This window comes from Leopardus geoffroyi, chromosome A3, assembly GCF_018350155.1.
Source record: "Leopardus geoffroyi isolate Oge1 chromosome A3, O.geoffroyi_Oge1_pat1.0, whole genome shotgun sequence".
Taxonomy (NCBI): Eukaryota; Metazoa; Chordata; class Mammalia; order Carnivora; family Felidae; genus Leopardus; species Leopardus geoffroyi.
Genome location: NC_059336.1, coordinates 83,005,384 through 83,032,542, shown reverse-complemented (window position 1 = coordinate 83,032,542; position 27,159 = coordinate 83,005,384). Strand labels below are relative to the sequence as shown.

The 27,159-nt window shown below is 45.3% G+C and overlaps 1 protein-coding gene and 1 long non-coding RNA gene across 2 annotated transcripts in view; one reads left to right on the top strand and one right to left on the bottom strand.

The window, feature by feature from the left end:
- Positions 1–476: 476 nt before the first annotated feature.
- LOC123580874 lies at positions 477–12,243 on the bottom strand. The gene is made up of 2 exons (XR_006703510.1): positions 11,917–12,243; positions 477–2,078 (listed from the first exon to the last, which is right to left on the bottom strand). It is a non-coding gene; the product is annotated as an uncharacterized LOC123580874 (long non-coding RNA).
- Positions 12,244–12,355: 112 nt separating this feature from the next.
- Positions 12,356–27,159, top strand: part of SPRED2 (sprouty related EVH1 domain containing 2) — a 115,010-nt gene continuing 100,206 nt past the window's right edge. Inside the window, exon 1 of the mRNA XM_045446262.1 lies at positions 12,356–13,197. Within this exon, the coding sequence (XP_045302218.1) occupies positions 13,172–13,197 (26 nt within the window). The 5' untranslated portion in view covers positions 12,356–13,171. The remainder of the gene's footprint in view (positions 13,198–27,159) is intronic.

The window sequence follows — 27,159 nt, the reverse complement described above, 5'->3', positions numbered from 1 at the left end:
ATTTAAAAACATTGCCTGATACTTAGTAAGCACTCAATAGATGCCCACTTTATTATCACTGCATACCCTTACAGTAGAATTTTTGCTGAATAAATGAATAAACAGAAGTAAAGAGGAACCAGAAATTGGGGTCATGGAAGCGACTGGAGGAAGAGTTTTAAAAAGGTGGAAGTCGGCAGCTATGTTAGGTGACAAATCAATACTGAAGAAAGACTGTCAGATTTGGCAATCAAATGAAGTGACCTGACCAAGGAGCAACTTGTGTGAAACGGTGAGGACAAAAGCTAGACTGTGGTGGGTTTAGGAGAGAATGAAAATGAGGAAGAAAGTAGAGATTATACATTTATAACGTGACAACTATATGACAGCAAGTATTGAGATAAAAGTGAACACACTTGGTCTGCCACTTGGAATTTTTAAAAATCTACTAGCCCAAAATATCAAGTTTATTGAAATATCAGGGTATATGATGGATCTTCTGCTTATCTTTCAGCTGTTTATTGTTAGGTAAAATGTCAATGGTTAAAATTCAAGTCCATAACGGAACTTCAGGCAGAAATTTCAAGTCTAGAATCATTAAAAGATTTATGATGATATTGATAGTAAAGCAATGTTTGTTTCTTTTGTGATCTTAATCATTGCGTGAACTTAATTGGTTTGAAATGAGATTTCAATGCAACCAATAGTATAAATTTGCCTATAGCACATTTATTATAACCCCAAAAAAAACTATACGAGCATTTTTTTTATTCATTCCATAAACCTTTGCATGTATTACACATTCTGGTAGATTTAGATATGTGTATGTAGAAAGAATTTAGTTTATTTGGTCATTGCTTTCCCCATCCCATCCAGGAATTTAAGAGTTAGTTGGTGAAGAAGCTAGTTCAGCAAATAGGTTCAATATTTGTTATAGATACTAGGGTAGAAGTTCAGACGGGTACAGCAGAGGCACAGAAGAATAAAATATTTTATATGAAACTATTTTGCCATCTGTCACCTATTTTTGCCAATGATTTTTACACCTATGCGTTGTGTACATGAAGACGAAACAGAATGTTATCAACTCACAGCTGCTTCCTGGAAAACACGAGACATTTAGGACTCTGAATACATGCATATTATTACTGAGGGTTTTTTTTTTTTTTTTTAGGGGGTTACAAAAGAGTTAGGTTTAATATGATCTTGTTTTTATTAAAGTACACACTGCATATTACATTAAAATATATACTATATATAGAAAAAGTCTGTAAAGATATACATTTAAAATATTAACGGGGCGCCTGGGTGGCTCAGTCCATTGAGCATCCAACTCTTGATACCAGCTTGGATTGTGATCTCGCAGTCATGGGATTGAGTCCGGCGTCAGGCTCTGTGCTGAATGTGGAGCCTGCTTGAGATTCTCTCTCCCTCTCTCAGAATAAATAAATAAAATATTAGTGGGTTATATCTGGACGGTGGGATTATTAGGATATTATTTTCTTCACTATCCTTTTTTGTGCTTCAAATGTTTGTACAATGAACAGGGCTTACATTTATAGTCACAAATAACAATGGAACAAAACCATGGAGTTTTAACCACCACTTCTTACAAGCATTCGGCATGCGTACGTTCAAGCACACAGAGACTAGAGGTTTTTATGTTTTTATAGATTGTCCAATTCTTAGTTGTTACATGTATAGCAACAAAAATTTCTCAGCCTACAAATGTCAGCAGATAACATCTCAAACAGACGTGTGTAGAAGTCAACTCCATCGGTTAGTTCTCTTCTGCGAGGTGGCAAACCATCCAGGCACCGGCCACTGAAACACTGGGATTTACTTAAAACAGGGAGTGTACACAAGGAATGCATACTGTGTGAACTACTCAGTTTGGCCTCAAGCAACAAGACATTGGTAAAAGTGGCTTAAGCAATAAAGATTTACTGTCTCACAGAACACGAAATCCAGAAGGAGGTGAGTTCCAGATCCGGTTAACTCAGTAGCTCAGCAATTTCAGGATTCTGGGTCAGCTCTCCTTTGACTTTCTTGGCTTTCTCCTTCTGGTTAGCACCAAACATCACTGCCTCACATGAGAACTGAAGGCAGGAAAAGCAAGGCATTCTCCCCTCACTCCATCTCTCTTTTTTCCAGTGATTCAAATCTTTCCCAGAACTGAATTTCCCTACCAGACATCTTCCTACATTTTATTGGCTACAGTGTGACAGTTCAGTGTAAGGAAAAATGGGTTGGGGGGGGGGACTATAGTCGAAAGAAAATACCAGAGTCACCCCTAAACTGAGAATGGAGAGAAGGATTACCATTATTGCCCTAGACCAACAGTGTCCAGTAGAATTTAATGTGAGCCACAATGCCAAATCCTGAGTAGACTTTGGCTAAAAAGAAGCCTTCATTTTCTCCTTCACGAATGAGCTACAACATTAATAAGCAACATTGCCTCCCATGAGCTAGAATTAGAAGCACCAAGGGTACATCTGGAAGTATTCCAACAAAGACACCTTAGTCATGGAACCTGGACTTTGAATTCCTGTGTTATGGTTCTAGATGTGACCCTGCCTATCTGTGTGGTCTTAATTGAGTCATGTGGCTTATCTGGGCTTATCTGCCCCAGCTTCCTCATCTTAAAACAGGTGGTTCTTTAAAATGTCCTTTGCATTCTAGTACGACAAGATTTTATACTACTGTTCAACTGGGACTTTCCCAGCCCTTTATCTGACATCAGCAAGTTGGGCCAGTTGACACGTGGAAAGTTATTCAGAAGGGTACACTTTCGGATGCCATGGGGCAAAATGCACTTTTAGAGCGAAAGAGAGAGGGCAAGCCACAGTGGCTTGTCATTCATTCATAGTAAATATTACAGGACGCCCACTATGTGCCCTAGTGACTCTAGATGGAGTAAGAGAGAATAAGTAGTCTCTGCTGTCAGAGAGCTTACTATCTAGTGGTAAGGTAATAGAGATAAGTAGATACACAATTACATAATGCACAAAGAAGCCCAGGACAGAGGAAGATGAGGCTGTATCCTGGAGCACCTAGCCCCATGGAGGGGAGGGGACAGAACCTCACTGGAGGAAGTGATACCCAAGGGATGCCAAGAAGAAAAGTACTTGGTTGGTCCTCATGGCACTGTGGGAAATTGCCTGGCCTCCAGGGCATCTCACCCTGTAATTTATTTGCTTTTCTTTTCTCTGACGTACTCTTTTTCTATTCCTTTCTTCAATGCACGTGTCCAGATGTCTGTATGTCTGGGATCAGGTGAGAGCACCACGGAGAAACTCTTGCAGCAAACTGACAGTTTCTGTTTCAGATCTTTCCATCACCTCCACTACCATCACTTACACCACTACCACTTCTGCCTTCATTATCACCTCTCAACACCTCCATCATCACCACCACCACCACCACCATCAACATCACTACTACCTCAACATCTTCATTATCACCTCCACCACCAAGAGCACCACCTCTGCCACCGTCAAAAAAGTATACAAGTAGGGGCGCCTGGGTGGCTCAGTCGGTTAAGCGGTCGACTTCAGCTCAGGTCATGATCTCGTGGTTCACGAGTTCAAGCCCCATGTCGGGCTCTGTGCTGACAGCTCAGAGCCTGGAGCCTGCTTCAGATTCTGTGTTTCTGTCTCTCTCTGCCCCTCTCCTGTTCACCCTCTGTCTCTATCAAAAAAAGAAAAAAAAGAAAAAAAGTATACAAGTAAGCCTTGTTTTAACTAATCTCAAAAGTGTGTATAAAGTCTGAGCTAATATAATGAACAAATTAGGGGATTTGCTTTTCCAAATTATTCAATCTACAGCAACCTTAAATAGTTGCTTCCCTAGTATTTTTTTACATGTGCATTGGTTTACAAACTTTTTTTTTTGTTTGTTTTAATTTTAGAGAGAGAAAGCATGAGACGGGGAGAGGAACAGAGGAAGAAAGAGAAAGAATCTTAAGTAGACTTCATGCTCAGCACAGAGCCCGATGCAGGGCTCGATCCCATGACCCTGGGATCATGACATGAGCCAAAATCAAGAGTCAGACGCTCAACCGACTGAGCCACCCAGGCACCCCAGTTTACAAACATTTTAACTGTCCAGATCTCTTTAGGAATATACTTATTTTAAGAAGCAGACAGGATTTTCATGCTGAGAAACAGGACAAGCATAATGAGCTGAAAAGGCCTTTTTCCTTATTCATTAAATTATTGAGAAGAGTTTTGGAGTGCCTGGGTGGCTCAGTCAGTTTGGCGTCCAACTTCGGCTCAGGTCACAATCTTGAGGTCCGTGGGTTGAAGCCCCGTGTAGGGCTCTGTGCTGACAGCTCGGAGCCTGGAGCCTTCTTTGGATTCTGTGCTTCCCTCTCTCTCTGCCCCTCTCCTGCTTGCGCTGTCTCTCTCTCTCTCTCAAATACACATTAAAAAAAAAAATTATTGAGAAGAGTTTTTTGGCACACACAAATCTACTCAACATTAAGCAGTTTTAGTTACTTGGTCATAAATCAGTGACTATAAAGGTGGAAGTTAATTCTATCAATAGTAGTCCTATATATAAATAGTAACTTATATATAAAAATGATTCATATATTTATATACTTACACTTATATATTTTATGTGAATCATGTATTTGTATACACAAATATACAATACTTATAAATGTGATCAATGTATACTGCTATTATAAATATCCTTCCCTAATTATGAAACTTGGGTTAGAGACCGAAATAGACTGTAAAAATGATTACAAATTCCTCGCATCCTTGCATGTACATACATCCCTTGCTTGCTACATACTGTGCTACTCTTCTTATCAAGGAGAGTCTATTTCCCCACTCCTTGACTCTTGACTCTGGGTTGGTAGTGTGACTTCCTTTGTTGTTGGGATATTAACAAATGTGCCACAAACAGAGGCTTGAAAAATGCACGCACTTTGGGGTTTGCCCTCTCTTACTGATTTGGGAACCCTGCCACACCACCATATGATCTAATCTGGGTTGGCCTCCTGGAGAATAACAGATCATGTGGAGCAGAGATGAGCTAGTCTAGCTCAGGCCCCTGTGAGATAGATCAGCTCACCAAATCACCAGATATATTAAAGACCATCCTAGACCATCCAGCCCCAGCTGAGCTGGGCAAGGCCAAAAGAGCCACTAAGTCAACAGACCAGAGCCTCATGAGATATTAATAAAGTGTTTATTGTTTTAAGCCACGAAATTTTGTGGTGGTTATACAGCAAAAGTGAACTGATACAAGAACCATCCATTACTGAGTTTATTGGAGCCACAGTTGCCCCAAATATGATTTTTCATTTTTTTCCAATTCTAAGAGCTCTGATTCTCTTTCAGTATTAAGCTTCTTTTCTCAGTATGGTCTTTACAGAAGAAAGAGGGTGGGGAATAAAGGTAGAAAAAATGAGGCACGATGTTAAGAGTGAGGAGGAACAGATGTGAATTATAGAGGTGATGGTGACACCAAAAAGAGAGGTCGCTACAACTCATACAGTGGTGGCTAACTTCCTGGGAGAAGGTCACTCTACAAAATCGGAATCTGTATGAAACTCCCTGGCACTGACCCCAGATGTCCCTATGTTCAATTGCAAACACACATTCTAAAATTCCCCTTCTGTTCCATTCCTTAGTTCCTCTCAAATCTTTTTCACGATCCCAAATATGGCTTTCTATTTTGGTAGTTAGAATTTTTTTGGCTATAAGTGACAGAAACCAAATTTGATCTTCAAAGTCCAGATCATCCTTAAGCTTTAGGCGAGATTGAATTCAGTTGCTCAAATGATGTCCTCAGGGAACTGTCTCTCTGTCTCTGTCTCTAGGTTCTGCTTTCCTCTGTGCTAGCCTCATTGTATCCCTTAATCCCAGACCTATTTTGTAGGTCCTAGAGTTGAGTGGTGGCAACTGTCAGTTATGTCTCCTCATCTTTGGGAGACCGAACCTTCCTCCCCTTCCCCACCAGTTACCCTAATCACATGAAAGGCACCAAGAGTCATCCAATTTTCCAAGTCAAAAACTTGGAAGTTATCCCAGACTTCTCTGTTAGTCCCCACTTCTAATAGATCCGAAAGCCAAGTCATTTCTACCCCACTTGTGTCTTTGGAATTGGTTTTCCCTCTCCACGGCCACTGCTACTGTGCGTTGTCATGCATTGTTACCCTGTCATGGAAGAAGAAAGTTTCTTCCTAACCAGTCTATGTTTTGCTTCCTACAAACCATCCTCCATGCCTGGAGGAATCTATAAAAAATGTAAATTTGAGTGTAGCATTCCCTGCTGAAAAAGTTTGGTTATGGGGGTACCTGGCTGGCTCAGTAGAGCATGTGACTCTTGATCTCAGGGTTGTGAGTTGGAGCCCCATGTTTGGTGTAGAGATTACCTAAAAAATAAAATCTTAAGGGGCGCCTGGGTGGCGCAGTTGGTTGAGCGTCCGACTTCAGCCAGGTCACGATCTCGCGGTCCGTGAGTTCGAGCCCCGCGTCGGGCTCTGGGCTGATGGCTCAGAGCCTGGAGCCTGTTTCCGATTCTGTGTCTCCCTCTCTCTCTGCCCCTCCACCGTTCATGCTCTGTCTCTCTCTGTACCAAAAAAAATAAATTAAAAAAACGTTGAAAAAAAAAATAAAAAAAAAAAATAAATAAAATCTTAAGAAAAAAAAAGTTTGGTTATGTAACTTGTGTAAACTGCTTTATAAAACTGGGGTACAAACATGATCCCACTGGGTGATTTTTCCAATCACTTGAACCCCTTGCTGCTTGGTTGGTAGAGAGCCTAGTTAATTTGGATAGAGTTCCCTAGAAACAAAGCCTGAGCTAAGGGTAAGTGTTGTTATTTTAGGGGCCTCTGCTCCCTGCCACTTGGGATGTGGCTATGCTCACTGTAACTCAGTCTGCCTGCCAGTCTATACTACAGTCTTGGGCAGGAGATTGGGAATTGGTGTCTTTCCTCCTAAGAGGCCCAGAGCCCCCCACTCAAATTGCTGTACCCAGTGACAAATTCTGCCTACGTGGGGTCTCAAAGAGGGGCCTTAATCCAGTCATAAAAGATTCATGCAGAGGTCAAAGACACAAATGCCTGCAGGAGCCTGAAGCTTGACAGATAAGGCAGAGGCCACCCAAAACAATCAGTTGTTACCATGCAGGAATTTGGCACTCACAGTTGCTACACCTTTGGATCTTTTCAGGAGCCACAAATCTTAATTTTTAAGTGAAACATTCTGATTTTAAACTGTTAGCTTAATTTTAATTTTAATTTTAATTTTTAAGCAGGAGAATCAAAACATGTCTAGGGCCTTATCTGGCCCTGGAGCTATCAGTTTGTGAATGGGGTTTTATGCCCTAAATCCTAGAACAATGAATGCCCACTTGTCTCACATTTGCATAACTATGGGGCCACTGCAAAGAATTGGGGCTGACAAAGATCAACTGTGAACCAGCTACAAAAGGTTCCCTGACTTCAAGACGGTCTAAAGTCCTTTAGGGTGGCCTACGTGGCCTCCCTGACCTGGCTCCTAGCCTTCTCTGGGACTTGTTACTCCCGCATTCCCCCACATGTCTCACACCTCAGGGCTTCTGTGTTCACTGGGCTATTCCTGAGGCCCTTACTTCGAGTGATCTAATCAACACTCACACCCTCCTTCAAGATCGGTTTCAAGCACCCCCTTTCTCTGGACAGCCTTCCTTCCCCCAACTTCTGCTTTCTCCCCGGCTTACTCCAGGTTTTAGAGGGGTACCCCACTGCCCTAACATTTTCTTTACAGGCCTGTTGTCCCACCCGACCTAACCCCTAGAGGGCGGGACCCTGGGTTTCTTTCCTCACTTCTGTATCATTGCCTCATAGAGTACCCACACTTTTAAGTGCAGATTGGAGGAATGGGCCTCGAATTTGAAAAATAATGAGCCTAACCATTGCCTTTCACACGCCAGAAACCCATTGGCAAAGAACTGGTAACTTTTGAGAAAAATTGAAACTTCTTTAAGAGAAGACTGGAGGGAACCCTCTGCATACTTTCATTTTTAAAATGACCACACATTTGTGAAATATTTGTTGCAAAGAAATAAGTGTTTATACTTCCTCAGCTTTGGACATAACTGAGTTCTATGAATTCTAGAACTGGAGAACAGCTGAACTGACTCCTTGCACTAGTTTCCCCGCCCCCCCCCCCCCCCCCCCCCCGTCTCAACCCCATCGAACCTCAAAGGTCCCAGGGCTCTTACTGTCAGGACTGTTGGCTGCCTCGAAGGAGAAACGGAACCAGCTGCTCTAGAATGAAACAGTACTTCTACAGAGACGGCGGCCTACGTTAGGAGAACGAGCAGCCACAGTCGAAAGACCCTTTGAATTCGCTCTGAAATCGACTGAGGCTGGCAGAGGTGTAAACTGAAACTCCAGAGGCTAACCCTAAGCGGTTACGTTTTCTCGACCAAAAGGTTTCCCAGCCCTGTCACTCATTCCCTGCTTTCTCTCCCTCCCCAACGCGCACACACAATTTTGGTGGACCGCTGCACTTGACATTGAGCCTGTCTCCTACCTGCAGTAGGGCACCTCGGGGAGCCGCGAGGTTGGCGTTTCATTCATAATATATGACCTCAAGGGAGGAGGGAGACAGGGACAAGAGCCTTTCATCTCTGTTACTTAAAATCCCAGCAGCGAGACCGAAAAGGAAAATGAGCTGGGAGTGAGCGGCATCGGGGCAAGTATGGCACGATAACGGTACGAGCGAGCGCGTCAGAGGCCTGCCCGCCGGCTATTTATACTGCGGAGATTATGCAATCTGGCTCCAGCCATTCATGCCCGGACTGGGACGCCCCGCGCCGCGGGGGGGGGGGGGGGCATCATTCCCGGGCTCCGGGTCAGTTTCTAAGTTTGCATCATCCCCTTCATTACGAGAGCTTGGGTTTCCATTCCTGCCGGCCGGTCTTGGGGGAGACAGCTGGGCTACAAACTCACTTGGCACACGCGACCGCTTACTTAAACATAGTAAAGGCACCGGGACGCCGAGGCGCGGCCGAGTGGCGCTCGGGGCTGGGCTCAGGGCAGACCGGAAGGAACTGATAAACCCAGCGCTAATGATACCTGCTCCCTCCCCCGTCGGAAGTGTCCTCCTAGCGCCGGTCATTGAGAAATACCGAAGGGGCAGAACGGGGGTGAGGTGAGGACAGGCCTGGGCGCAGCTGCGCGCGCCTCGCGGGGCGGGGAGCGAGCCCGCCGCGGCAGTGGGGCCTTCTGCCGGGCGGGTCGGGCGGTACAAACCTTAGGGCATAGCAGAGTCCTCTCCAAGTCACCCCCGCCCCGCGCGCGCCCCCGGCGGGGCTGGAGGGAGTGATTTACCAGATCCCACCAGCAACCCCACCCGGGGACGATCTACACTCGAGGCCCTACCGGACCCCGGTGGGGTGGGAGGACGCAGAGAAGGGGCGAAGGACGCGAACGAGAGAGCGGATCGCCCAGAAAGATAAAATGTCCGCTTCTCCCGGCGCCAGTGCAGGGCAGTAGGGAGCGGGGGCTGCGGCCGGCTTCCGAGTGAAACCAGACCTGCGGGTCTACTGAGCATGCCCATCCAGTGGCCTCCGAGGGTCGCTCCGGTTCCGCGCTCCGGGCTTTCCCCGCGGCCGGCGGAAGGACCCGAGTGAGGGGGTGTGTGGGGGAAATGGTGCTTCCCTGCCCCGGACTCGGGCTTGAGGGGTGGGTAGGTGGGGGTCCTCCTGGGGGCTCCTCTGGGTGTGCGTCAAGCTGTGAGAAGACCGACTCTACTTTTGAAGCTGTACGATCTCACTCTGAGTCGACACCCATGAATTGATCGTGTTCAGAGCTATCCGCCCCGTTTTGCTGGTTATGGGGGAGAGACGCGGCTGTGGGTATTTAGCTTTCAGTAACGTTATTAAGTTAAAGTCCTAAATCCCTAGTATTCTAGTAACAATTCTACAGACTTGGGTAACACCCTGCTATTCAGATCAATAAACACATCTGAGTTATTCGCCCAATACCGCCACTTATTTTATGGAGCTGCAGGAGTCAGTAATTGATGGGGAGGACCTGCTAGGAACATTTCCATCAAAAAGTCCTTTTGGGTGACGAACAAGGAAGAAGAGAACTGGAAGAATTTCTTTACAGGAACATGACGGACCGTGAGTGAAGGGGGGTGGCATTTGGTAATACAATTGGCTAGAGAGAAGAAAGGGTTGCCACTGATCTATTTGCAGCGTGCTGCTTATTAACACACTACCTTCACTGTGTAGCCATTTATTCTTCCCAGCAATCCTACGTTGTGGTATTATCCTGACACTACAGATGCCGAACCCAAAGCTCAGAGAACTGGAATCTGGCATCAGGGTATCCAAGTGGGGACCTGGTGACTCCTGGACTTTAGAATGTTTTCCTTTGCTCCTCTGGCTGCCTGGTCTGCCATCTGGGCCATTTACTGCTATTAGCAGGGAACTGGATTAATGAGTGGTGATGACACCAATTCACTTGCCTACCTGCAGAAATTAATTCATCTCACCTGCCACCTTGCCATTTGGGTACTCTGAAGGTGGAGGGTGGAGCCATAGAGATGCCCATTGGATGGATACTTCTGACATGGACAAATGTCTGTTCCTGGAAATTCAGGAATGACTCAGTGGGATCTCTTTCAGCGCCTCCAGGAGAAAAGCAATGCCCAAAGGTGAGAACTGGATAGATGCCTTAGCCTTATGGGGATTTAGAGAACAATGAGATCCTCCTCTGTTCAGTGCTTTCTCATAGACTGTCAATGGCCCCCAAACCTGAGAAAGACAAGATTGGCCTTGTTAGCCCTGTTTTATAAAGAAACTGAAGAATTGCTAAGTCTTACTCAAGGTTTCAGGGCTGCTAGGAAATAAACAAAACCCAAGCATTCCTCCTGTGTAGTTCTCTTTTCAGCACTACATACCAGCACTCAGCATCAAAGGTGGGTGAACACCAATCCATGTCCACAAAGATGATGGCTGTGATAAGCATGAACCTAGGGTAAACCACTAGTTTCTCCTTGACTCAAGGTAATACTCTTACTATCTTTGGAACACTTATAGCTCTCCAAATGCATGTATATACCCCTTATGTATACTAACTATATTTGAGACATATATTTAATCTCTTAATTTGTTCCATGGTTGCTATTTACTTAAAACCTCTGCATGTTTTCTTGGTACATTCAGGAGGATGGAAAAGTCTACTGTGCTTGAAGAGTAGGAAGGAGCGGGGGCTGTATCTCTTGCTCTCTAGCAAGACCCTCAGAAGGAAATACTGAACAGCTATGTAATTTGTGGGACCCACTGCAAAGTAAAAATATTGAGCCCCTGTTCCAACACTATAAATAATTTCAAAATTGCAACAGGAGAGGGGTGGCTCAGTTGGTTAAGCATCTGACTTGGCTTAGGTCAGGATCTCTGGGTTTGTGGGTTTGAGGCCCACATCAGGCTCTGTGCTGACAGCTTGGGAGCCTGGAGCCTGCTTGGGATCCTGTGTCTCCTTCTCTCTCTGCCCTTCCCCGCTCACACTCTGTCTCTCTCTCTCTCAAAAGTAAATAAACATTAAGAGAAAAAAAAAAAAAACAAAAAAAAGCAACAGCGGACACTCAAACCAAGTAAAGATCCCTGTGTAACTGGACAGGTTACATGCCAAGGAAGCCAGTCCTGTCCATTGCCCAGAAAGTGCTGCTTTGGAGAGCATGGGCCCACCCAGCCCCATGGTCCCAGGACAAGGCAAGAAAAATCATTTAAAGACAAAGGTATGTGTGTGGGGGGGGGGGATGGATCCAGAAGCTCTCCATCGCCCCATCTGTGCCAAAGCCCACGGGGCTGGTAACCTCTGGCCCAGTAACTACGGCTTCAAGGGCCTGGGACAAGGGGCATCCTCAACCAACATTAGAGAGGTTTACTAAATAATTTTTAAAATGTATTTGGGCTTACCTTTTAACCCGAGGAAGTCCATCATTTCTACTGAAATGCAAACGTTTCTGGGCTGTGCGGTGTTGGATTTACTTTTTTTTTTTTTTAATGTACAAATAACGATTCCTCAAAAACGCCCGTTCCGCTAGCAAGACAAAGATCACAAGATTCACGTGAAATTGAGAAAAAGGCCTCTGCCATTCAGAACCCCGCAAAAAGCACCTGTGCCGCCCCCACCCTCCTGCTCCACGGTTAGGGGCACTTGGTCCTCTGAGCCCGAGCACCCCTCAGCGCCTCCCCTGATCTCCGCGTCTTCGCCCCCGCCCCCCACTATTTTTAATCCAGGGGTTTAGATCGAGGGAGGGAACCAAACTGGAGCCAGATGTGTGCGAGTCCCCGGCTCCCGCCTCCTCCCTATTCTCGGGCATCTTAAAACCCGGAACGTGAGAGAAAAAGGATCCGGAGCTAGACAGACGCCGCACAAACAACTCCGCTCCGCTGCTCCTCCGGGAGTGGAAGCCAGTAGGGAGGGGGAAAGGAAGCCGGGCATGCTCAGTAGGCGGGACAAAGTTGTTTTTTTTTTTTTTTTTTTCTCTCCTTTTTTTTTTTTTTTTTTTTTTTTTCTTTCGGTCGCAAGTAGGAAGCTTTTTGCACTCCACCACCTCTGGCCGCTGGGAAGACGTCATCGCTTCCGCCCTACTTCCTCCTCCTGTTGGCGGCGGTGAGAATCCAATATGGAGTAAATCGGTAGAGTCGAGAGATGGGGCTCGGACGGGGCGCCCTGCACCGCCTCCCAGGCGCACCTCCCCCGGCTGCCGACCGCTCCCCGGAACCGTGATTGGCCCGGCCCCCGGGGGCGACCCCGGACCGAGCCCCCACCCCCGGCCGGCCCTCCTCTCCTCCTCCTCTCAGCAGTCCCCGCCGCTCCACGGCGCGCTTGTTTTTCTCCTTCTCTCCCCCACCGCCGTCCCCTGCCCAAATCTCTCCCCTTCTGCCCGCAGCCTAGCCCCCAGAACCCCTCCTGCCTCGCCCGCGGCGCTGCGGCGCTCACTCCTCCGGCAGCCTGCCTTTGCACCCCTTCCCCAAACCTCACCTCGCGCTCCTGTCGCCCAGCTTCCCCTTCTGCCTTCTGCGGCGCCCCCTTCATCTCTTGCGGCTCCCCCTCCCCAACCAAATCAGGCGATCTCCGGAGATGTGAAGAAGGGGGGTGAACGGACAGGAAGATGAAGGGAGCAAAGCTGCCCGCCGCGGGACAGGCGTCTAGGTGAACAGGAAAATGACCGAAGAAACACACCCGGACGAGTAAGTTTGGCCGCGGGGTGGGAAGAGGGTGCCCCGCGGGGGCAGCGTGGGGGCCGGGGCTGAGGACGCAGGCGGGGACGCTGGTTGGGTGAACTTGGCGTGGGGTGCAGCGACTCGCTGGCCTGTGGGCTTCGGGATGCGAGATTTCTACCCTTGTTGAGGTGAGGAGGGGGCAAAGACTACTGCGGGCCGGCGGGGGTGCGCCTTGGGTCGGCCGGCTGGTGGCCGCGGCGGGGGCCAAGGGCGAGCGGGTGACCTCGGGGCGGTCCCCGCTCCTTCTCCGGGGACTCACAAACACCCCCTCCCCCCCGAAATCTTTGGCGGCCGGAGCCCAAGACCTGACACCCCCGCTCCGGCTTCCTGGGGTCGGTGGGTTTTCACTTGGTGACTTTGTGACTCCTGCCCCGCCGCTCGCCCCCTTCCTCCGGGTCCCTTAGGGAGCCCACTGGGGCCCAGGCTCCGCCATTTCGTTTTCTTGAATCGCTCTCATTTGCATACCACATTTTCATTCATAAAAACACGGCGGAGCGAGGAGAGGACTGGGCGCGGACTGCGCGGGGGTCTGCGTGAGCCCGGATCCCCCGGCGGGTCATCGCGCCGGAGCCGCCCCAGGGGTCCCGCGGCGCGTGTGAGCGTGTGTGCACACGCTTGTGGGCTCGGGACAGGCGCCCCGCGGGGTCCGGGCAGCTCGGGGGCGGATCCGAGTCGTGTGCGGCGGGGGCGGGCGGGAGCGTGCGGGACAACGTGCTGCGGGCCTGTGTGTGTGTGTGTGTGTGTGTGTGTGTGTTCGTGTGTGTGTGTGTGTGTGTGTGTGTGTGTGTTCGTGTGTGGGTTTGTGTGTGTGTGTGCGCGCGTGCACAGGCATTCGTGCCGGGCCCGCGAGCCCGAGGGGAACAATGCTCGGGACACTCCGCTGGAGGGGCTCCGGGTATGACCCACCGCCCTCCGCAGGATGGGTGCCTTTTTTTCCCAGCCGCAGGCCAAGGTGAGGCTCCCTGCAGCCTTGCGGTCGCGAAATCGCGTTTGTCTTTCTCCCACCCCCGTCCGAGGCGTTTACAATCGCCGGAGAAGCGGAGGCCGGGCTCCTGGGCCCGGCGCCTGAGGTCGTCGGTTTCGGGTCCGAGTGGTCATCGCACGGTGACTGTTGCTGCTGCTCAGTGGCTGTGCCCGCCACCAGCCACTTTTTTTTTTTTTTCTTTTTTTTTTGTGAATAAGACGCTCTCCTTTATTGTCACATGATATCCTTCCCCTCCTCCCCTGCACATTCATAAATCCGGAGACTGCCTCGGCTCCTTTCATTCAGAGCTGCCATTAGCCAAGGTAACAGTGGAGCTGGCTTGGGCGTAAAGAGACGGTTGGCAGCCGTGAGGACGCGCCCTGGGGGGACGCCCAGAGCTTTCTTCGGGGAAATAGGGGCTTCGGGTAGCTGCTCTCCGGGGTCTTTTGCCCCTGCAAGCATTGAGAGGGCAGGGAGGGGAAGTGACTCAGGGTTGGATGATGGGGAGGGCTTTTCTTGCAGCAGGTGACAGAATGTTGTGCTTTACTCTTAAGGATCTACTTCACTTTTTTTTTTTTTTTTTTTTTTTTTTAAATGTCCCTTTATCCTTTGGTGTCTGCTGTTGCCTGGCTGGGCGGCTGGGCGGGAGGGGGTGTTGAGAGGGTTGGTGTTTGGGAAAGGGAATTTCCTTCCTGTGGTCCCCAGAGATATTTGCAGTAACCCCTGGTTTGCCAGACACCCACAGCTAGAGAGCATCCCGCCTTGTGTGCCTGTCGCTGCCCTCCCACCACCTATGCCGGTGTTTCTATTTTAGGTATTTTGCTTTGTTTTCATAGACTGTTCTTGAAACGGTAAAATGAAAAAAGTTGCGCTTGTAGGGCTGAAATATGGAGGGGAAGAAATAAGCTGCTGGGCCTTCCTCCCTTTGGGACTTGACTAATGAACAAGTATTTTTCTGGGTCTTCGTTTGTCCTTGCACACAAATAGCAGTAGTAGCAGGGAGGGACCATTGCCTTGCAACCTCTGGACTTGGGGATTATTGTTGGAGATTGGTTCTACTTGCCCTGCATTGGGTTCCTTGGCTCCATCTCTTGGGAATACTGGCCCGGATTCTCCCTTTTCACTGGGGCATATCAGCTTTGCATCCTACCCCATCTTATATCCAAAGCAAAAGGATTTTGGGTGGAATCACCAGCAAGAAATGACTATCTCTATTTTCTGCTTTCAGAGCAGCTTAGCATGGAACTGGCTGCCCCCACTGCTGTCAGAAGCCCAGTTAAGACAATGGGTATTTGAGGACAGGTTCTGGTTTCAGTTAGAGAAGCAGAAAGCTGTGGTACCTTAGCCCACTGCAGAAGTGGCCTTCCTGGGATTACTTTTAATGCAATGACCTTGGCCTGAGACATGAAATGTAAGCCTGTAAGAAAACAGGCTTCATGGGCTATAAACTGCCATTTGTGGACACTGTCCATTATATTCTTCAAGTTCTTATGTAATGACCCATCTGAAAAATTCCTTTTAAATGTTAATGCCTGGAAGAAGGTATCTCTCTGGGTTACAGAGCTTTGCTGTGATTGCTTTTTTGTTGTTGTGGGGTTCTGTCTGGAAGCTCCAAGCTAAAATCATTGCTTGATTACAGTAGTCATAGTAGCCTAGGTTTTTGCTAGATTTATTTACCCCTCCCCTGTATGAATTTTGATCTTTTATTTTCTCTTCAAATGGCTTTATGTTTGAGTTCCCGCAGATACCTCTAGAAGTAGACGAGGAGTGTTACATATAAAGAGAATTGGTGACCTCAAACTGGAGACATATGGGAGATATATTTATGCTTTAGGTAAAATAGATTTTCTTGATAGTCCATATATATTTGAGGTTTTTCTTAAGTGAAACAGATATATAAATGTCACATTTAGCATCGCAGTACAATAAGTCAGAATCTTGCAAGTGGCAAAATTGTGCCTAATTTTAAAAAACAATAAATGTTTTGTCTTCTAATGCTCCTTTCCATGTGATTTAAAACTCCGCTAGTAAATATATGGTAGTCCAGGAAAGCTTGTCTGCTCTTTTTGCTGATTGCCCTAAAAAATAGCTTCCATATAGAAAATACTCTGACCACTCTCTGATCCCACTCCATCTAGAAATGCATGTTAAGGTTTATAATTCCACAGACTTTTTTTTTTATAATTCAAAAGTAAAAAGTATCGAAAAACTATTGAAAGTGATCTTTTGTACATAAGAGTGGAAACATTTTTTAAATCCTGTGCAGTTTGTCTATCTTTAAAGCATTTGATTATGGCCATGAATGGTTTGGAAAGCAAGCTTAACCTCTCAAGCAAGCTTAACTCAGGAGACATGGGTGCTCTTTAGCTATTTTGTTCCTCTCATAAACTCTTCTCTGAAACACATATGTCACTGAGAATGGACTTGTAGCTTTGTCCTTAGTCCTGTTTTTCCTAATATTGAAAGGTCTCCCCTTAAAAAAAACTTAAATATTTTTGCTGAACCATTTCAAAGAAATTAGACGTCAGAACACCTTATGTCTAGATACTTTAGCTTTCCAAAAGATGAGGATGCTCTTCCGAAGCCTCAATACTATCACACTTTACAAAATTAAGAATCATTCCCTGTTGTCTTTAACATTCAGCCTAATTGATTGAAAAATGTCTTTTACAACTGCCATTTCAGCCAGGTGCCAGTTAAAGATCCTGAGTTAAATGCATTTAATTTATACTTAAGGCTCAAGGCTCAGCCATTTGCTCACTTTTTGATGAAAGGCAAGTTACTTACATATCACCTTGGTTTTATCTGAGTGAATAAAATGAGAGTAAATATTACCAGTCTCATGGAGTTGTGAAAATTAAATGAGATAGCCCATGTAAAGCTTACGGTTCAGCACCAGGCATAAAACAGGTGTTTGGTATTGGCTCTTTGCAGGGCCCTGAGATAGATTTCTTACAGGCTCAGCTTGTTAATTTTCACACAACCCTATGAAGGAGCTACTGCATTTAACTGATGAGAAAGCTTAAATAAAGTTGCTTGCCTAAGCTAGCAAACATTTTTTTATAGTACTTTACTCATTTATTCTTCCCAGCAATCCCCCCCAGTAGATGTGGCATTACTACCCCCATTTATAGATGGGGAAACTGAGGCCGGGAGAAGTTGAGTAACTTGTCCAAGGTCATTATCATTAGTAAGTGAAGGAGCTGGATTGTGACTCTAGCAGCCTGGCTCAGAATGGACTGTTTTTAACCACCATGAGGTACTGTCTGAAAAGAAGACAGGGTGGCCAGCCTTAGTCATTCTGACTTCCGAGCTCACACTGTTTCTGTCAGTCTGTCCCTAATTCTTCGGTATTGGTGACAGTCTGTCATGCCGTAATTTTTTCCACTTCCCTTATCTTCCCTGAAAATGATACGAGGCACATACGGAATTAAAGTGAATTTAGGCTCACATACTGAGCCTGGGTGGCTCACTTGGTTGAGTGTCTGACTCTTGATTTTGGCTCAGGTCATGATCCCAGAATTCTGGGATCGAGCCGTACCTCAAGCTCTGCACTGAATGTGGAACCTGCTTAAGATTCGGTCTCTCCCTCTCTCTCAGCTCCTTTCCTCTGCTCACACACACACACACTCTCTCTCTCTCTGTCTCTCAAAAGTAAATTTAAATAAACATGGGCTTGAAAATTCTTTGATACACCTTCAGATAATCGTATGAATTCAGAGTTGGTTATTGCTGGACATTAGCTGTACATTTATTGAAATAACAGTTGTGTAAATTAGACCTGGTACGACAAATATTGATCTAGTTTCTTTGCATCAGCCTTAAAAAAGGGATGTTTCAGGTGCCTGCTTCTCTCAGTCCATTAAGCGTCTGACTTGATCTTGGCTCAGGTCATGATCTCAAGGTTTGTGATATCAAGCCTGGAGTTGGACTCTGTGCTGACAGTGCTGAGCTTGCTTGGGAGTCAGTCTCTCTCTCTTCTCAATAAATAAATAAATAAATAAATAAATAAATAAACAAACAAACAAACAAACTTTTTTTTTTTTTTAGAGGGATGTTTTCCTCCACATGAACAGAATCCTTAAATGTTAAAAACATGGAGTTGACTCTGTGGAATTGGAATCTTGGTCCATTCATCAGAAGATCTTGAAAGCAAGACAAAAAAACAAAACAAAACTTGGAAAGACCTTAACAAGCCTGTAAGCCAGGACATTATTATTGTATAAAATTAAGTGCCTACTTTGAGGCCATCCATCTTTCTCTAGGTGGTGGGCTTGGGCTTCTCTCCATCTGCTAGGCTTGTTTCCACAGGGATTTAGCAAGTGCTTCCTCTTTTCTAGCTATGTTTGATCCCCTTTGCTTTCCACTTCCTTTAGCCAAATGAAGCATATACAAAGTGAATCAATAGAAATACCAAAACTATTCTGCCTCAACAATCTGCTTACTCGTGCTCTTTATTCTGAAATTTTCTTTCTTCCTTCCCTTCAACAAGTGAAATTCTGTTCATTCCCCCCCAACCAGTTCTGTGGCCATTCCTTTTATGAAGTTCTCGTAGACTTTCCTCACCCTCCACTCTTTGAGTCAAAACTGAGGACTTTTTAGGGCATTTTTTTCCCACACCGTATGGCAGTTATTACCATTTAGCGTTGGGTTCTTAGTAGCTAGATTCTAGGTTCTTAGTAGAATATGAGCTTTTTGGATTCAGGATTACCTCTCAACTGCTTAGTTTTCTAGTTGTTGGCTCAATACTATTGGGCACATTGCTTTGTAAATGTCCGTTGAATTTAAAAAAATGGATTTAATTATTTTAAAATTCTTTGTCCCTACCAACAAATACAGAATGCAACGATTACAATCATTGTATTTGGTTAACTTGCAGTGTGTATAAGCCCCCTCTGAGAAAGTCCATGTTCACAGGTATCCTTTGGCTCATTTGTGGAAATTGGGTGCAGAACTATCTGGTGGTAGTGGTCTGTGATTGATAACTCAAAACCATTTTGATTCGAGTCACTGTTGTAGGAGTTGGGATGTGGAAGATTTTGAGTGCAATAAGCCGGGCCCTGTGTTTCTGCTTCTGCAGGAAAATCTCCGCAGAAAATCATAACATTAACAATTTGCAGTAGCTGCAGGGTTCTGATGGAGTCTTAACACTTGAAGTGGGAGATGGCCGTGCTGATGAACACCAACATTGGCATACTCCCTATTTTACTGGACTGAACACAACTACACAATCTAACAGCAAAATCCTCAGAAACTGAACAAGATGATAATAGAGGCAGAGCAGGACGTTTTGGCGTGTGTGGTTATTTTGGCTTGTTTTTAAATAAATTGGGCTCTTGTGTTGTTGTTGTTGGTTTTTCTGAGACGCAGTCATATTGATAAACTCTTGTAAATGTTTCTTTTTAATCAATATTTAAGGCCAGAACACTGATGATTTTTTTTTTTTTTTTTTTTTTAAGGCATTTCCTGGGGCTTTCAGTCACTGGAATAGAAGGACTATTTATACTAGTGCACACAGTGCCCTATGGAGCAAAATGCATTTTCTGTGTGCTTGCCCTAAGATGCTTGAAGAATTGTTGCCATGGCTTGACATGTGTCCCATGTCATGGGAAGGAAGTCAGGCCAGGATTTTAGTAAAATACTTGATAGTAACTGGCATAGGAGTTCACTAAATTTTTTTTTTTTTTTTAATTTTTTTTTTTCAACGTTTATTTATTTTTGGGACAGAGAGAGACAGAGCATGAACGGGGGAGGGGCAGAGAGAGAGGGAGACACAGAATCGGAAACAGGCTCCAGGCTTTGAGCCATCAGCCCAGAGCCCGAGGCGGGGCTCGAACTCACGGACCGCGAGATCGTGACCTGGCTGAAGTCGGACGCTTAACCGACTGCGCCACCCAGGCGCCCCAGGAGTTCACTAAATTAAGTAGCAGCTGTTGTATAACTAATTTCTCAGGTTGTCTTTGTCAGCAGTGTGTTCATCTGTGGCGTATCACATACAGGGTAGCAAATTGTGCTTATGTTATTTATGCTACTCTCAAAGGGTAGTTTAATATTTATGTAAAAACAAAATTTCTGCCTTTGCATTCACGTAGAGTGCAGAGGTGAAGAAATGGATCTTGACTTCATCCTAGCATTTTAGAGCTGGAGATTAGAACAAGGGCAGCTTCTAAAATGTATGGCTTTGGCTCCTGTGTGTACTGAAACGATGATTTTTCAAATCTGGTTGTTTTCATTCTTAGATATATTCCCTTTGGTCCATTCCTAAGTGCTTAAATTTAATTATCAGTTTAAGTTTTTTAATTGTCTTTCCTAGTTCATCTGGTAATGACATCTTTGTCTTTTCGCTTTCATTACTTGTTTCTCTTATTTCTTTTTCTCCTTGGCGTTGCTTTGGCTCTGGCTTCCAGTATTGATTTTTCAGATAAGCACTACTTACTTTGTATTTGCCTCCCGCCCTGAGAATGCACAAAGAAGGTTGGCTCATCTGCCCTTCTAGGTGTGGGAATAAGAGCTTATTCACCCTTAGGCCCATAACCTTGCAGAGTGCAGAGCCCTTAGTAGGCTTTCTGCAAACGTTTATTAATTGGTTAAGGCAGATACTCATTAATTGAAACATAATTTTACCTTATATCAAAGTATAAAGTAGTATTCTTACTGTACCTACATCTAAAAAGACTTTGAGGTTGCCTTTTCAAAACTTCCAGGAGGGGTGGAAGAAATACAGCTTTGGGGGTCACGCCCTGCCTCTGCCTTCTACTGACTGAAGGCTCCTGGCCAGTGCTTTAAGCCAGGAGCCCTGGGTTAATGTCAATGAAGCTCACTCTACTGTCTTATTCATAGGCTGTTAAAAAGTGGAAATGAAATTGTGAAGGTAAAGCATTTTAGCACAGTGCCTAATGAATTGGGAATTCAGTGGGACTTCCTCACCTCTAGTGTCTCACATCATGTAGCAAGGTATCCTTTATTTTCAGAATTTACAAGGTAGAGGATATCCATTAACAATATTTTACCTTCACGTTTTTGCGGCAAGAGACAAGATTCTCACTTTATGCCTGTGAGAGCTGAAGTGACCTGCTCAAGGGAGTTTCTAGGAGATTTAGACTCTAGAAGTCATGTTCTGCTTTTTATTTGGCTTTCCAGTGCTGTGCTGGTAGGTCCTTCTAGAGGTAGCACTTTGGTTTTGGTGCTGTAATATCAGTGAGGCCCAGCTGACTACTGGCCTTTTTTACTCAGTGATCCTAGCTGGCTATTTCCTGTTTTGTAGTAGCTTGCTTCCTCTCTTACTGTCAGTGCACTTACCTATAGGAGCATCCTTGGCTTTTTTGCCATCCCTGTCTGTGGTCTAGAAATCCATCACCAATGTCATTCAGATTGTTTCTAAGAGTCAGTAGTCTTCGGATGGGATGGGGGCGGGGGCCGAAGGTTCTTTTAGGAGTAAGTTGGCTTATGACTTGTTTTGTCTACTTGCATGCCATGTTGGTGTTTATGTTTTATATTTTCAGCAAAGAAATGAAGTGAATGCTAGAGCAGAGGTTTCATTTAATCGTCAGCATCCCAATAATTTTACTCCTTTTTACAGATCTTTTAAAGCTGTGTAAGTGTGAATATAGTCTTAATGTAGTAATTAAATCTTTCTCCTTCACTTAATAGGTTAAATCAAATCTGTGCTTTTTCTTAGGCTCAAAATTCCAAAGCAGGTCTGCTCTGCCAGAGTAGTATTCACTGGCTCAGTGTTACTTTTGGCCCTGAAGGCCTAATGGTTGCCTTCTTATTAATCTGTGTTTAAACGGGTTTCAGATCCGGAGTCTGCTGTTTTTAAACCAGCTTTAAGGCCCTTACCATCCATTTATGCCAAGGGGATTCAGGGACACCAGATTACAGGTATCCGTTTTGAGTGTGGTAGACTTTGAACCTAAAGAACTTGACTGTGGAAGATCCTTGGACTCTAATTGCAAAGCCGTGTACAAATTATCTCATTGGGTAAAATAACCAGGGTGGTGAGGCTTGAGGAAAGGGAGTGACCCGGCTGTTGAGCGCCATTCACTTACTGCACCTAATGCACAGACACCCAGTCTTCCAGACGGTACCAGAGCTGTGACTCAGGGAGAGTCTCTGTCCTTAGGGAACTTACGTTCTAGAGTGCTGGGCACTTTCTTATGCCTTAGGGGTGTGAGGACAGCATCATCTTGATGATTGACTGCCAGAGTTGTTTTCTCTTTCCTTCCCTTGCTTCTGCAGGGTTCCTCCTAGAGCTGCAGGCATTGGGATCCTAAATTTGGGGTGGGAGGACCTTGTTATCCAGATCATTAAAGGAGCCACATGCCTTTCCCAGAACCCCCCTGACAGATCCTTCGAGTTATTTTTAGGGTGTGTGTGCGCTTTGTGTACACAACACGTGCATCACACGTGGACGGAATATGTCTGACGGGCAAGGGAAAGATTCAGAGAGGTTAAGTAACTTGTCTGAGGACACAGCAGAATTTGTTATTTTTAGTCCAGGTCCTTTGACTTCAGGTCCCACTTTTGTAGAGTATCCCTTCATAGAGCTTTAGTTTTCTTTTTTTTTTTTTTACAACGTTTATTTATTTTTTGGAGGACAGAGAGAGACAGAGCATGAATGGGGGAGGGGCAGAGAGAGAGGGAGACACAGAATCGGAAACAGGCTCCAGGCTCTGAGCCATCAGCCCAGAGCCTGACGCGGGGCTCGAACTCACGGACCGCGAGATCGTGACCTGGCTGAAGTCGGACGCTTAACCGACTGCGCCACCCAGGCGCCCCGAGCTTTAGTTTTCTTGTATAAAAAAAATTGTGTGTACAGCTTAATTTATATTCCTGTCGAGCAGTTGAAATTAGAACTCATGTTGGATCCCGAAAACACACCTCAAAACTGAGGTGACATTTCTTTCTTGCATTCCTTTTCAGCTCTGAAGACGGAAGCAGGGCCCACAGAGGTGGCCTTTTCTGTACTGATATAAAGGGTGGAGGCACCTGGGTGGCTCAGTCAGTTAAGCGCCTGACTCTTCATTTCGGCTCAGGTCATGGTTTCATGGTTCGTGAGTTCAAGCCCCACGCTGTGAGCGCAGAGCCTGCTTGGGATTCTCTGTCTCCCTCTCTCTCTCTGCCCCTTCCCTGCTCATTTGTCTCTCTCTCTCTCACTCTCACTCTCAAAATAAATAAATAAGCAAATAAACAAAAAGGGAAACTATAGGTACCTCTTTGGGAAAGACAACTAGCCTTATCCTTGGAAGTCCCTATGAGCAGAATGGATAACCATGCACAGTGTTCTCCTGAACCTGTGGTTTAGCCTCGTTATTTTGAGAGGAGGACCAAACATGAACTTGCACTGGGAATCTTGCAAGATGAGGCATCTGATTTAGTAAGGCCTCAGATTCTGCATTTTTTTTTTTTTTTTAAACTTTTTTTTTTTTTCAACGTTTATTTATTTTTGGGACAGAGAGAGACAGAGCATGAACGGGGGAGAGGCAGAGAGAGAGGGAGACACAGAATCGGAAACAGGCTCCAGGCTCCGAGCCATCAGCCCAGAGCCCGACGCGGGGCTCGAACTCACGGACCGCGAGATCGTGACCTGGCTGAAGTCGGACGCTTAACCGACTGCGCCACCCAGGCGCCCCAGATTCTGCATTTTTAATGAACTTCCACATGCTGCTGGTGCTCTTGCTCCGTGGACCCCACTTTATGAGTGGCAAGGGCCTATCTGTGCTCGTGATGATAGTAAGCTCACAGCTGCCAGGTTTGTGTCTTCAAAGGCGACTTCACATACTTGGCATTTGTTGAAGAAGCTCATTGGACAAGATGGTGCTGCTTATTCACAGAGAGATTATCAAGCAGCCACTTCCCCATCCCTGGCAGGGTTTCCGGCTTTAAGATCCAGCTTGATTTCAGATGGGCTTGTACTGGAAGAATTTTTTTCTTACGGCTTAAAAAAAGTTCTTGGTGAATGCCAGGAGGCCAAACAGATCCATCACTTAAAAGAAATACGGAGCCCTTAACACGTTGTGTGTAGTGTCTGGAGTCAGCTGGCATGCGGCACCTTCCAGACAAATCCATCTTGTATGGAAAGCCTGCTGCTCCAGGGCGCGCTCAGCCCTAGAAGAAATCACAGGAAGTAATTAAACAGAGAAGGTCAGAGAAAGAGGAAGTGGTTGTGTTGTTTCTGATGCGAATAGCATTGTTGTTCCTAGGGATCCAGATGCTGGTATTTAAGTCTTCTGGAATGTGACTGCTTGGGGATTTGATTGTATTTAAATTGCAGCCCTTTTAGTTTATTCTTTTAGACAGCAATCTAGTTAGGAAATGAATTGCTTTTAGGTCTTATCAGGAATACCCACGTGCCTAGGCAGAAGTTTTAAGCAGGGAGTTGCTTAGAGCTTGGCAAATTGCACCTAAATGAAATGAATGTCAAGACTATTAGAGGTTAATTTTAGGTGTCTGGAGTTGTCCTTAATTCTCCTGATTAAACACTTTAACATAATAGTTTCCTTAATTGGAATAATGATGGAATATTAGCATGCATATTAAACCATTTACCCAAATTTGAATAGGGTTAAAATGCAAATTATCCATCACTTGTCAGTGCTTACTCTTCAGAGATGATTCCTGGTGGGAGATGGGGAAGAGACTGGAATGTGAATCCACTTGAGGCAGCATTGCTAGGAGAGCCAAGAATAGGCCAGAGGATGGAGGTGAGAGACCCTTTGTTCCCCCAAAACAGAAGTACTAGAAACCCCAGCACCGATGATGGTAATAACTGCAACATGGAGGCAGATGCAGTGGAAATCTGAAAGGAGCGGACTGTAGACCTTCTCGTTGTATCTTCATTAGCCTGTCATATTTTTCGTAGACAGGAGGGACATAGGAGACTAAAGATCTTCCCCTTCCTCCAGCATTTAGACACCCCATCTGAAGTCCTGATCTGATGCCACCACCCAGCAGTTCCCAAACGAGTGGCTGAGAACCCATAAGCACTCTAGGTGTCTGTGATCCAAATATATAATGTCACCCATTTTTATCTATTCCTCTCTTTCAGTGTACATAGCTGCATTTATAGAATAATAAAACACAGCCTCATCAAAATACAACACAATTCACGGTGAATGTTTGTTGAATATTTTTCTCAACTCACAGGTACTAACAAATACAACTGTAATCCCTGGGGAGGGTAGCTGGTCCTTGAATTTTCTCCCTTTGAGTCTTTATGCTTAGAAAGTTGGCCCTCATTCTGGATGTAAGAATGTAAGTGTGGTCATTCTGTAGAGGACTGATACGTGAGAGGGTTTGTTCCCACTCCAGGGTAGATTGGTTGGAAGGTCTGAGGAAGGTAGGGGCCAAGTTTAGTTGGATGAGGACAAGTTGGAAATGAGTCAGGACATCTCCCCTAGAGCCTTGGCATGATGTGGGGTCTTCTGATTCTCTTCCAGTTCTTGCCCCTTTTTGTTCCCACAGTCAGCGTTATCCAACCTGTGCTGTGCAGATCTCAGATGGATACCGAGCAGCAAAGAAGATGGGTACTGTGTTACCATATGCATAAAGCTCTGGGAGTCCAGAAACTTAGGTTCCCATTCCTTCTTTGCCATTAACCTCCTATGTGACCTGAGTTGTCGATCTTCTCTGGACTCTGCTTTCTCATCTCTAAAATAAAGGGTTTGTAATAACATGACAATATTGAAGGACTCTTCTAGTTCCAGATACTGCAGGGAGGGTTAATGTTAAAAAAATGTATTCGTATTTATTTGTAAGCATAATATTCTTTTTGTTTTGTTGAAACATAGCTGATGCACAATGTCATGTTAGTTTCAGGTATACAGCATAGGGATTCAACAACTCTATACCTTACGCTGTGCTCACCAAAGGGTAGCTACCATCTGTCACCATACAATGCCATTACACTAGCGTTGGCTGTATTCCCTATGTTGTACCTTTCACCCTGTGATTTATTTACTCATTCCTTAACTGGAAGCCTGTACCTCTCCCTCCGCTCCACCCATTTGCCCATCCCCCTCCCCTCCCGTAACCACCGGTTTGTTCCCTGTATTTATGGGTCTATTTCTGCTTTGTTTATTTTGTTTTTTAGATTCTACATACGAGTGAAATCTTTGGTATTTGTCTTTCTCTGGCTTATTTCACTTAGCATAATACCCTGAGGTCTAACCAGGGTGTTGCAAATGGCCACAGCTCCTTTTTATGGCTGAGGAATATCTCCTGCTGTGAGTGCATATGCATGTGCCACATCTTTATTCATTCATCTATTGATGGACACTTGAGTTGCTTCCCTAGCTTAGCAATTTTAATAATACTACAATGAATGTAGGGGTGTATATATCTTTTGGAATTAGAGTTTTGTTTTCTTTGGGTAAATACCCAGTAGTGGAATTACTAGATTGTATGGTATTTCAATTTCTAATTTTTGAGGAGCCCCTATACCGTTTGCCACAATGGTTGCACCAGTTTACATTCCTACCAACAGAGCACAAGTGTTCCTTTTTTTCCGCATCCTTGTCAACATTTGTTATTTCTTGTCTTTTTGAAACTAGCCATTCTGACAGGTGTGAGGCCATTATCTTATTGTGATTTTGACTTGCCTGATGATGAGTGATGTTGAGCATCGTTTCATGTGTTTGTTGGCATAATATTCTTTTTTAAAACAGAAAAATACAAGGCAGAATGTAAGTACTTTTGGCTGCACCAGTCAGGGAAGAGTTCACTTTTAACAGGAAGGGACTTGAATTTTACAGGACTCAGGTAAGGACGGTGGTGGTATTTTGTGGGGAGGCACAGGTCAAGCCATATAGGGATGAAGCATCTCTTGTCCAAAGGTTTCTTCCATAGGCAGGAAACTCCTCTTTTAGGTTTATGCTGGGGGAGCTCAGAGAAAGAGCTGGTTGACTTCGCTGAGGCTAACTTTGGGAGGCTATTGAGTGCCAAGCTAACAAAGTGGTTATTTGAAC